Below are 12,094 nucleotides of genomic sequence, written 5' to 3' on the forward strand. Positions count from 1 at the left end.
AAGAAAAAGATGAAACACCTCCAGTGATTTCCAATGGTTCTTAGAATAAATTCCAGTCACCTTTCTCAAGCTACAAGGCCCAAGGTGATTAACTCCTCTCTATCTTTCTGGCCTCAGTTCCCTTCATCCTCTCCCTTGCTCCTTATGCTCAGGTCTCACTGGCCTTTGAGTTCTTCAAACTTGCTAATAAGCTCCATCCTGCCTTTCGGCCTCTGCTCAGGCTGTCCCCTCTGCCTCAAATACTCCTCCTGTTTCAGCATGCCTCATCCCCAACCAACCCATGCTCATCCTCACAGAGGAGCTTTCTAACCCCGAATATATTTCCTATCATTCTTTTTGTAATTATGTTTTAATTTTTGGTGTGTTCACCTATTCTTCTAGATCATACACACACACACACACACACACACACATACATACATGAAGGTCAAGAAGCAACTTTCTCTGTCACCATTGTAACCTGACACCTAGTACCCAATAGACATTTGATAAATATTTGACTGAATGAATCAATCAACTACAGGCAGAGGGGGGGAGTCAGGTGTCTGGGAGAATGGGCTGTGTCTTTGAAGATGATCTGTGTTGAGGTCAGCAATGGTCTTAGACATCATTGTTATAAACACCACATTTCAATGACATTAATTTTCACTTGTTCAAAGAAATGGCCAAATGGCCTCTGAAGGATATCAGACCTACCTGAAGTACAGAAAGTGGAGCATGGGTTAGGCCAGATTTTTTTCATCCAGAAGGGTAGGACCCCAGGTGTGCTCCACATGTGCAGATAGGTGGATATCCGGCTGGTCTGAATGGCTACCAGATTGCCACCAACACCTGTGAGGAGAAAAAGAATCTTGTTTTCCCTCCTTTATGCCAGTCTTTGAATTCTATCCCTTATTTTAAGTTTACTTCCTCCAAGAATTCTTCCTTGACTGATTCAGCACTTGATCTCCTTACACTCCTTCTCACTTAATCACAGATCTTGTTTGGTGTCAGGTAGTAAATGCATCATCTTGACAGCTCTTTGGGTAAAGAAAGTGGGGCAAAGTAGATCCTCAGTACACATTTTTGGGTAGAGGGAGAATGAATGGTGGGAAGGTAGGAAATTCAGGAAAAAAGGGAGGGCAAGAGAGGGAGGAGAGCAGATGACTTGGTCTATGAGAGAACATCTTGATAAGGTACTCAAAGTTGGAGGAAGTGACAGGAACCAGACTACAGACTGGAATATATGAGGGGGGGAAAGGGATTTTCACCTCAAGGTAGGAAGGAAAGGGAACAGTGGGCAAGATCAGCAAGGGAGGAGAGGTGATCATATGGTGACAGAGCTGGGGCTTATTGCTGAGGCTCCTGGCTTCCACAGGGAGCTGATGATGTGTCCAGTGCCATGATGAGCTCCGTGCAGGGACAGACGTTGGGGTTGGCAGAGAACAAGGACCACTGATAGCAACCATCTCCTTTTGAGACTGAGTTGGGTTGGCCCAATTCTATTTCTTCAGCTCTGTGGAGAACAATCTCTCACTGGGCCAGATGTATCCCAGGAATCTCCGGGGGCAAAGACCAACTGCCTTCAGCTTCCAGAAGATGCAAAAAAGGTCTGTGGGCAGAGGATGGTTACAGATCTATTTTGCCTTGCCCACAAATGATTTAAAAAGTAACTCAAATTAATTGGCAGCACTTACAAAATAGATCTTTAATACAGATTTCCAGCTTTTCCTGAAAACTCAGCTCAAACAACCCTAGACCTTAGTGCCTACCAGGTAACAAGGGGCCAGAGATAAACAGGCACTACTCCCTTCACCCTAGAAACACATGCCCTTACTGCCTAGCTCTTGTCTTACCTAATTAACTCATTCAAATTGCTTGCTTGACCCCTATAGGTATTTGAGTTGATGCCATCCAAGGATATCTTTCCAAGCTTATGGCCATCTGTACCTGACCTAGCTGTTGCTGTCCTCACTGAGTGGCCAGCCCTTGTGCTGGGAATGGGCCCTATGGGCTCTGTCAAGGTACAGGCCTATTGGGTGGCCTACTGACATGCAAGGAACACAAGCCTGAGTTCCCATTGAAGTGGAGAGAGGGAGGCTGGCCCAAGAACCTCTGAAGCCTTTTTATGAAGACCCAGAACGCCAGAGCCTGGGCACCATGCAAACTGTGCAATCAGTTACCATGTTTGGTTCCTCCCCTGGCCACTGGTCCCATTTACAGAGCCTTTCCAGAAACCAGATTCATACCAAGCTTTGATTAAAAGGGGGATTCTCACACAAATGCTCACAGGATCTAAGTCTAGAAAACGAATCAGTGAAGAGTTACATGGAATACAACAGGAAATGGAGGAAACTGAGGCAAATTGAACAGCATAAGTCCTGTCTCAGTGGTAGCTGATTCCTGCCCTACCCCCAATGTAAACCCAGTATTGTTATAGATTTGCTTTTCGAAAAGATAGAAATACATATTTTTGTGTAAATGTCTGAGTTTTAAATGTCACCAATGAATCTAAACTAAAGATAAAAGAGAGACCATGAGAGGTCAACACTCTAGTTCTGAAAGCCACATTCATTCTGCTGGTGCCAGAGAACCCTGGGTTAAATTCTGTGTGCATTCAAGCTCTGTGGGAAAGCTCAGTGGCCCCTATGAGGAGCAGCATGGGATCTGGTGGAACAATGGGCATGGCTTCTCTCACGGGGTCTCCTTCTACCTGAGGAAAATCAGCCTCAGTAGTCTCTGAGCACCCGGTTTTCTAACTCTGCCTCTGAGAGCCTGGGACCAGACCTCTGACATCACTGCCACTCAGGTCCCACCACCTGGGCCCAGGGGGCCAACACAGTTCAAGGACCTGAGGTGATGGGGACTACCAATACCTACCACATATGATGGGAGTAAATATGGCCATTCCTTTGTACTGCTCTTTAGAAATGGTTTTGTTCAAGATGAGCCCTCCGAAACTGGGAAGAGAACAAATGGCAGTCAAATGATTAGAGTTTAGACTTGTAAGTGGCCTTGTAAATATTATCTAAATAAACTGCCTAATCAGGTTATCTTTTCATCTTAGCAAACACTTTCCTTACCCCTATGCAAAATCCCTGTTATAGCCAGTCTGGTCTCTCCAGTGTCCTCTGCACCCCACACATGCATTTTTATCTCTAGTCTAGTCTTACCTGTTCTATAAGGCCCTTCAGATAATGTCCACTAAATGCAACAAACTCCTTTCTGAGGCCTCTTAGCTGGCTGGCTCTGTCTTATGAGAACCTCTGAACAGCAACTGAGTTGCTCCTTAGCAGAAAACACACCTGCATGAGTATCATCTCCTTGTTCTTGGAAGATGCTGCAGCAAGACCTTACTCCCACCAGTCCCTGTAGTTTGGCACAGGCTGCCCCACCCATAGAGCCTTAAAGAAGTGAAATCAATTTGTGTAAGGAACCTAGACACAAAGATACCTAGACTATAGTTTCTCCTATCTGAGAGTCAAAGTTAGAAAAGCACACCAGAAAGGACCAGGGTGGCTCCCATCAGGGTCTGCTAGTGGGAAGGGCCCTTGAGAACAAGGCTGGAGGGTAGAAGACCTGGGCTCAGCTAAAGGCCCAAGGCTACACGAAAACTAATCCTTCAGCCCCTTTAGGTCCCACCAGCATCCAGCTGTGAAATGGTGTTCACACAGTCACTGTCTTCAGGACAAGTGAGGGAATCCCTGCAGCCTAGCCAGGGGGCCAGGCCAGTGACAGCTGTGGCAGCAGGGAAATGAAGACCAATATCCCACAGCACCAAGACAGGGCAGGAGCCATGGCACTGGTACACTTATCTGATGTTTCCATATTCAGCTCTTCCTGGCTCTCTGGTGCTCTGGCAACTGTAAATAAGACTGCCTCCCAGAACAAACAAGTTTAGGGTTCTTGGTCAGAAAAATAGAGATGAAGGGTAAAGAGGTATGACAACCAGCACTGGGAATTAGGGAAGGAGCCCACATCTGCAGTTCACTCCAACCAAGGCCACGGGGAAGTGAGCCTCACCTTCCTCCAGGGGTTCCTTGGCCCTCACACCACTCTCTTGAACACAGCCAGGGAATGGCATGGGGAAGCGGAGAAAGGGCAGAGACCCCAATTCACACTCACCTGCTGATCACCATTGCTAGGATGATTGGGAACCACCCAAACTTTAGGATCTTCATGATGGGTGGATTCTGCTTTGCAATGAGGACCCACACCGGGGTCAGGGCCATGAAGCCAATGCAAACCATTGGAGTCAGAAACTGACTGTCTGGGAAGAAGAAGAAGAAAAAAGGGGATGCATGCAGCCATGTGGCCAGGGCCAGAGCACACAACATGGCCTTGTGGGCTGAGGCCTGGGTTATAGAGATGAGAAGTAGGCTGGGAACTAAAGGCTCTAGAGGTCTGAGGAGACCCTTCTGTCCTCATCAGTTTAGGGTGAACTGTCCTACCATACCTTCCAAAGTATTTTCTCCATCCTGTTAAGCAACTGGAAAAGCTCCTCTCTGTCTTCAATTCCTGACACCTTTACTTTCACTTCTGGTTATGCTATTTTCCTAAATACCCTCTTCTGCCTCCTCCCACCCCAGTAGGCCCGAAGCAAGTATCAAACACTATGGGAGACAGCAGCCTATAGGAATGCCAACTTTCAGGACATTTTCACACCTAGTCTAATTCTTCTAGAACTCCCCAGAAGCATCAGCAGAGGTTCCACCTCATATTCTCCGAGCCTGGTGAATACTTCCATTGCTCTGCATGTGGCTTGTCTTCCAGACTACAGTGGCAGATGTGACAGTTGATGGCTCACACCTTGTCAGTGAAGATTTATCTGACAATATGCTAGGCCATGACTCCCACACCCATCCAGTGCACCCAAGATAAATTCACAGTGTAATTGGAGAGATGAACGATCCAACAATAATTCAACATCTAATAAGTTGTGGGTTAAAATACACTATTTCAGTAGGAGTGTAGCAGGGGTGGAAAGAAAGGGTTTGGGGATATCTGTGACTCATATTTATTTTTCAAATCAAACATGACTAATCTGCCCTGGCTGGTGTGGCTCAGTGTATTGAGTGCTGGCCTGTGAACCAAAGGGTCACTGGTTCAATTCCCAGTCAGGGCACATGCCTGGGTTGTATGCCAGGTTCCCAGTAGGGGGCATGCAAGAGGCAACCACACATTGTTGTTTCTCTCTCTCCTCCTCCCTACCCCTCCCTCTAAAAATAAATACAATTTTAAAAAAAAAAAATATGAAGAGGATCTTTTTCTAAAAAAGAAACAAAAACACACAAAAATATGACTACCTCATACACAAATCTTATTTTAAATTCAGTTTGGCTTAAAAATAAAATTAGGTAATATTATTATTAACTCTTCATTGTCATTGACATAAACTTTGAGAATCTCCCAGATCATTAAATATTGTTGGTGGTAGGCAATTAATTCCCAGGATGGCAAGAAGCCAGTCCCAGAGCTGAGACAGAAAGGGTCCTGGTACCTGAACCCTCTAAGTCAGAAGTGTTTTGTTGCCCTGCTTCAGTTGCCAGTATGTAAAAACAGGGTGATATCTCAAATCCTTGGGTCCATGTTCCCACAGGACAATGATTAACTGAAGCTGTGCTGCAGCTTGCTCCTTTGTCTGGGGCATTTCCTCCCACTAACTGTCACTGCATGCCCCAGCACTCCCCATTGTCTTCATCACCATACACCCCATTTATTTATATGCTACTTGCACCAAAGCATCTGGGTCCTGACTACGCTCAGAATCCATGCTTACTAGCTGTAAACAGTTGTGTACAGTCATCTTGGAGAGACTGTTTACTTTCCAGGTGGAAAGTAAACAATGTGACACTCAGAAAAGTCGTCAGCTGTTGAATTTCAAAAGGACATAACCTTCTAGGCAAGGGTGGTGTTGCCTGGCCACAGTGTCACAGGCATGAGCAAACTCTGTGTTTCCATGGCAGACCTGGAGAGACCTCTGGTGAAGGCCTGTTGCTACAAGATGTGTAAACTGCTCCCTTAAATGCTAAGCACGTGGCTGAGGAGCCCTGGCTTCTCCTGCCTCATGACTACAAGAAGAGCAAATGCTACTGCTGCTGCCTGTAACTGAGACATTCTTCTTTGAGAGCTACTTCTTGGGCAGTTCCCACGTGTACAGTGTGAACTGCGTTTCACAAGGAGGTGCAGGTTAGTCATGTTTGATTTGCAAAGTAAATTCTGAGTACCTGCAAGACTGTGCTGAAGTGACCAGACCAGCCTCAGGATATCCCTGGCCTCCTCGCACATCCTGGTCCTAAGGAGGAAATGGACAACCTATATGCCTGCTGATGTGAGCACTGCATCCTATCTAATATGACTGGGAGAGCTTGAGGCACTTGCTGGAGAATGCCTTGACTTGTTCAATGACTTTGCCTCTGTAAAAGAAGGATCTCTGACTTCATAACAGACCCCATAGGTTCCTTCCTGTGGTGCCTGATTTGAATAGTGCAGGCTGGGTGCAAACATTCCCACTCAGCCTTGCTGATGGGCCCCTCCTCCTTGGGGGCCCCCCTACCTTTGTGTTTATAGAAGAAGTTGCTAACGAAAGCCAGAATGGACAACGTGATAAGGTCTCCCAGGCTGGCTGCAATGGGTGTGGCGATATTGTCTGGGTTGATCCCGAGCTTTCGAGCACCAATCACTACACAGACCATCAGCACTCCTGCAGAGGAGAGAGGAGACTCAAAGCCTGGGGAATCAAATGACTCCAAGGAAGACCAGTCAAACAATTGAGAAGTGGCAGACAATGGCAAGCTGGCCAGGGTGCTGCTCATGAACTCCCCTCTATCAGCACAAGCCTAGACTTAAGCCAGACCACCTGAAAATGCTGGGAGAGTGTTGGACTCTGCTTTGTGACTTTCTGGCATGATGCTAAGGAGCAGCCTGAAAGTTTTGATGGCACACTCAAACCCATTGTGGTTCCTGGCTTCCAAGCCACTTGGAATTACAGACATGAAGTTCATAGCCCCTGCCCCCTGACCCCCATGCATCAGGGAAATGCTCCAAAACTCTTCTGAGCAGTAGGAGCCCCAGGGACTGAGCATGGCCTTGCATGTCTGTTGGAGTCCATGGAGAAGCAGCTGCCAGGGTGGAATTAGCTGTGTGAAGGGTTTGTTAGGGTCAAAGCCTATGAAGGAAGATGGGAGGGGTGGCAATGCAGGGCAGCCCCCATGGCAGAAGAGAGGGAAGGAAGGAGAAGGAGCACATGCAGACTATAGTGCAGTGCTGGGGAGCCCAGCATGACTCCCAGCATGACTGCTGGTGTCCCCAAGCTAAAGGCGTGTGGCTGGGTCCATGTCTCTGGGGAAAAGGCCCAACTGAGGAGCTCCGCAGGGCCACCACTGGGTGGAGCCAGCGTGTGGCCTCTGATTGCAGGGCTGATAGATTTTAGGGTACAACACTTAAGATCTGCTCCCCAGCTAGAGGCCTGAGAGGTACCTTTCTGGAGCTGCCACTTCTCCAGGTCCTGCTTTCTGTTCTGACTCTGTTCTGAGGCAACAGTCATATGTGGACTTCTAGTCACCATCTGCTGCTTGGGACTTAATCCAACAGCATCCCATGTGGGTTTTAAAAGACACTTTGTATCTTGGATATTGGTGTTTTAACACTTCACCCAGTATTCTGTAACTCTAAAAATAATTAGAATTATGGACTTAATGTTGTTTTATTTAAAACTGCCACGACCAGCCACAATTAGTGCCCTATTTTGTGACCAGGTCATAGCTACTTTAACCTCTTTCAAAATACAAATTCTAAGTGAATCTGAATTTGCATGGCTAAGGTGGTGGTCTTGTGACAATCCCACTGGGACTATATATAGGGGCACCACCCAATGGAGAGCACTTATTGAAAACCACCACCTGAATCCATGGCACAGCCATGTCATGGTCATACTGTGAGACACTGGCCATGTTTCTGACCATCCATACATCCTTGGATGACCCCAATTATGTCCATGCAGCTGAGCTTTACCCCATCTCTAGGCCTCAGTTTCCTCCTCTGTAAACTGGAGAGCTATGGCATTTTGTATAAGGCCCCACAGGAATAGGGCTGGCCTTCTGAATCATTTGATTGTGTTGTCTTCAGAGAAGACTTCATGCCAAGTATCTTCTGGGCTCTATTTCTTCAGAAGGTTTGGTATATTCACCCTGTCCTTCCTTTGACCAGAATGAGTAATTGTGCCACCCCATGTGCATGCATAGACATGTGACCAGCTGCAAACATCACACCTGGAAAGCACAGCTTGTGAATCTGCTCCTAGGCTTCTGTACTCTTACCTCTCCCTCTCCCTCCCAATCATGTGCCTGGTACAGGAATGTCAGCCCATTAGTCAGCAGCTGTCTGAATTAACATACAGAGAGCTGCATTAACTTACAGAGAGCTGAGTTCAAAGGTGTTTTGTGGGCAGTCAGAGGGCAGGACAGAAGTGTAAATACAAATCCAATTCATAAAGTCATCACTTGCTCCTTATTGCACTAGCACATGTTGCAATATACACAGACACACAATCCACAATAGAATCAGAATAAAGTCTGTTCATGCAGCACACATTTGAGAGCTGGTTATATGCCTGGATCTGTTTTAAGAAACCACTGGGCTCTGTACTCACACTTACACGCTTCTTGGATGGAAAAACAGACAGTACACAAGAAAGCGAACAAGCATTTAAAATAAATGAATAAGATACTTAAAAATAAAGCATGACTGTGAACAGGGCTACTCCAGAGAGCTAATCAGAGAAAGCCTCAGAAAGAAAGAGGAACTGACACTCAACTAGAGTTATCTATATGCTCCCGTACTGATGTCTCACTCTGAACTGGAATACAGACATCACAGGATCTCTGTGCATTTTGCTCACAAGTGCATCCCCAGCACCGTAACAGTGCCTGGCCTGCAGCACTCAGTAAATACTGAGTAATAATGAATGGGTGACATTCTATCATAACTGCATAGCCAACTGGTTCTCTACTGACATACGTGAGCTCTGAGGAAGGATTATGTCTGCCAATGCCTTTGTTTTTCCACCTTCTGTCAACACATAGGAAGCATCTGCCTGTGTGGCAGGCAGTGTAATAGGAGCAGCAGATGGAAAACAGGAGATGGGGCCTCCAGCTTGGAGGAGCTGACATTGTAGCAAGCAGGTGAGATAGAAAATGAACAAAGACACAAGATAAATGCAGAGTTTCCCAAGTGTTCTAAAAGGAATCTGGCATGGTGCAGTAAAGCATGGTGGCAGTGGGGAAGGGGAGAGCGGAGAACAGTACTTGTGAAAGGGTAGATAGGAAATGCCTCTCTGAGGAGATGAAATTTAAGCTAAAGACCAAGCCCGGCTCTCCACAACGAGTGCAGACTGAAGAGCCCACCACTGGCCCATATGTAAGCTATGCTCGAGAAATGGTTAAGGACCGAATGAATGAATGAATGAATGAATAGATGACTATGTTTGCAGAGCACAGGCCAGTTCTTTAAATAAGCAGAGGGAATAAAAATGAAGTTAGCAGCTCCCCTTGGCACATACACCCTAACCAAGCAGGGGATAACTGTCCTCTCTACCTGCCCATCAGGTGGGTCATGACCTGGCAGGCTCATCCTCATTCCCATGCAGGACACCAAGACTCCACCATTAGTGCTCCATCTTTCAGAATCAAAAGCACAAAGATCTGACAGTGGAGCTCTGAGAAGTGGAATATGCAGCCATGTAGGAGGAGGAAGGGGACTGGGTGGGGGCACAGCTCACCAAGTACAAAGGCTGCAAGAAAGGCAGTGCTGACGCTGCTGGCACACAGCAATTTGATCGTGGCAAAGTCTAATTTCCCCCTAGACACAGCTCCCAGCAGCAGGGCAGACATAGCAGCCAGGAACCCCACGACGGTGGCCTGCACCTGTCAGGCAGAAATCAGAAACATGAGGAAGGGTACCTCTGACCATCACTGCCCTCCCTGCCCTTTACCATGCCTCCTCTCTGACCTTGAGAGGTCAGGGGAAACAAACACCTTCCTTCAACCCAATTTCCATGAAAGCTACTACTTTCCACGCTTCTGTTCCATGTCATCTTCAATCAGAGAATCTAGCTCTTCATCTCGCTCTCAGCCCTTGGTCAAGGCCACCAGGCTCTGACCCACAGCTCCTCCTTCACTGCTCTGGGCAAGTGGTTGTGACCTTCTGTAGGGAACCGATCTGCCTGGCAATGGCAATTGTAGCTCAGCCCTACGGGAAAGCCCATAGGCGTGTGGTGGCACACAGGAGCCAAACCCAGAGATTGGCTTTCCCATGGGAAACCAGGCCTGCATTATACCTAGGCTGCTTTGTGACTTGCTCTTGCTAAAACTCCTTCACCCTGAGTTAAGGCAGAAAATGCTTACTGCATATCTTTTTTTTTTACATTTTATTTTAATTGTTGTTAAAGTACAGTTTTTTGTCTTTTACTCCCTTCCCAGCCCACCCACCCATTACTGCATATCTTTAAAGTAACTTCCTGAAGTCTGTGCTAATTCTCCCAATGACTGAAGTGTAACTAGTCCAATTACTCTCATTGTTCCCTTGTGTTTGCAACATTTTTTCCTTGTTAACCTGTGAGAACTAATCAGTAACATCCTTTCTGTTGCTATCTGTAAAAAGTAATTACCTAAAGCAAATCTAAGCATAATGAATGAAAACCTTCTTTGATATATGCTATTAGAAAGCCAATAAAAGCCTGTCAAGGCAAGGGTCAAGGTGCTCTCCTCTTGAGAAAGTGGCTGCGCCATCCGTTTTTCTCCACAGGACCCAGTAGTCTGTGTGAATTTGTCTCATCTCATCCATAATACCGTGCACACTGCGGGCTGGTGTCTGTGTCAACTTCCAGCAGCACAACTGTGGATCTGTCCTCAGAGAGATGCTCCCTGGTCTTCAGCTACAGCTCAGAGGCCTTTGTGCACACTTTCCATAACTCTCCCTTTCCTTTCCTCCCTTGGCACTCGCCTTGCATGCTAGTGCCCTGTTCTCTGCATTCTCTCCTGTCCCCAGATGCAGTTCCCATCTCATCCAGATGGGATACATCCAGGTGGGGACACATCTCTGTATCCACTCAGGACAGTACCAAGGATGCCCATATCTAAGTATTAATATTGGCATCTGCTCTCAGTAGTCGAAAACATCTTGGCAGAAACAGGTTGTGTTATTAAAGAAGGTTGAATAAACTAAGAATTCTACGATATATATAGATGGGGCGAGTTAGTCCTTTAAAGATGAAAAGTGCCCTCCAAGATCACATATATAATTCCAAACAAAGTCCTAACAATTTTTTGCATGAAACTTAACACATTTCAAATTTCACAAAAATAGATGTGTGAAAATAACCAAAACAGTTTTGAGAAATAAGATCCAAAAGAGAGTTTCAGCATATTTATTATCAATATGTGTTTTAAAGCTAGTAATTAAAATAGGGTATATTGGCAGAAAAATAGATCAATATGACAGAATGGAGTTCAGAAATAGAATCATGAATATATGAAAATTTAATATGATAAAAGGCATTTCAGAGTAAGAGAAACTGAGTATCTGTTTGGAAAATATTTTTTAAAATTCCTGTCTTATATCATTCACAAACATGCATAACTAAACATAAAAATTTAAAGTGTGCCCTGGCCAGGTGGCTCGATTGGTTGGAGCTTCATCCCAATACACCGAAAGGTTGAGGGTTCAGTCCCCAGTTGGGCACAAACAGGAGGCAACCAATTGATGTTTGCCTCTCTCATCGATGTCTCTATATCTCTCTGAAATCAATAAACATATCCTCGGGTGAAGATTAAAGAAAAAATATATAAATCTAAAGTGTAAAATAAGAGAAAATATAGAAAATATATTTCAGATTTAAAATTACTACTACTAAAAATACATCATTTAAAATCAATAAACTATAGATAAACTTGAAGCCCAAGTATGACTTAACACAAAATAACACAAAATTCAAAGACAGAGGTAGACTTGGAGAAAATATATCCAACACATACAATAAAGGATTAGTATCAGAATAATTAAGTCCATTTTATAAGTAGACAACAACAATAACATAACCTGATAGAAAGATGCACAA

At 45.5% G+C, this 12,094-nt stretch overlaps 1 protein-coding gene across 5 annotated transcripts in view; it reads right to left on the bottom strand.

The window, feature by feature from the left end:
- Positions 1-12,094, bottom strand: part of SLC41A3 (solute carrier family 41 member 3) — a 73,117-nt gene that overhangs the window by 8,722 nt on the left and 52,301 nt on the right. For 4 of the 5 annotated variants that reach the window (XM_037038565.1, XM_037038567.1, XM_037038566.1 and 1 more), the window contains 5 exons: positions 9,758-9,902; positions 6,536-6,682; positions 4,105-4,249; positions 2,860-2,939; positions 697-831 (listed from right to left, as the gene is read on the bottom strand). In XM_037038565.1, the coding sequence (XP_036894460.1) occupies positions 697-831; positions 2,860-2,939; positions 4,105-4,249; positions 6,536-6,682; positions 9,758-9,902 (652 nt within the window). The remainder of the gene's footprint in view (positions 1-696; positions 832-2,859; positions 2,940-4,104; positions 4,250-6,535; positions 6,683-9,757; positions 9,903-12,094) is intronic. The other variant, XM_037038568.1, reaches the window with a different exon arrangement.

Source organism: Sturnira hondurensis, unplaced genomic scaffold, assembly GCF_014824575.4.
Source record: "Sturnira hondurensis isolate 20B ecotype Veracruz unplaced genomic scaffold, ASM1482457v3 Scaffold0024498, whole genome shotgun sequence".
NCBI lineage: Eukaryota > Metazoa > Chordata > Mammalia > Chiroptera > Phyllostomidae > Sturnira > Sturnira hondurensis.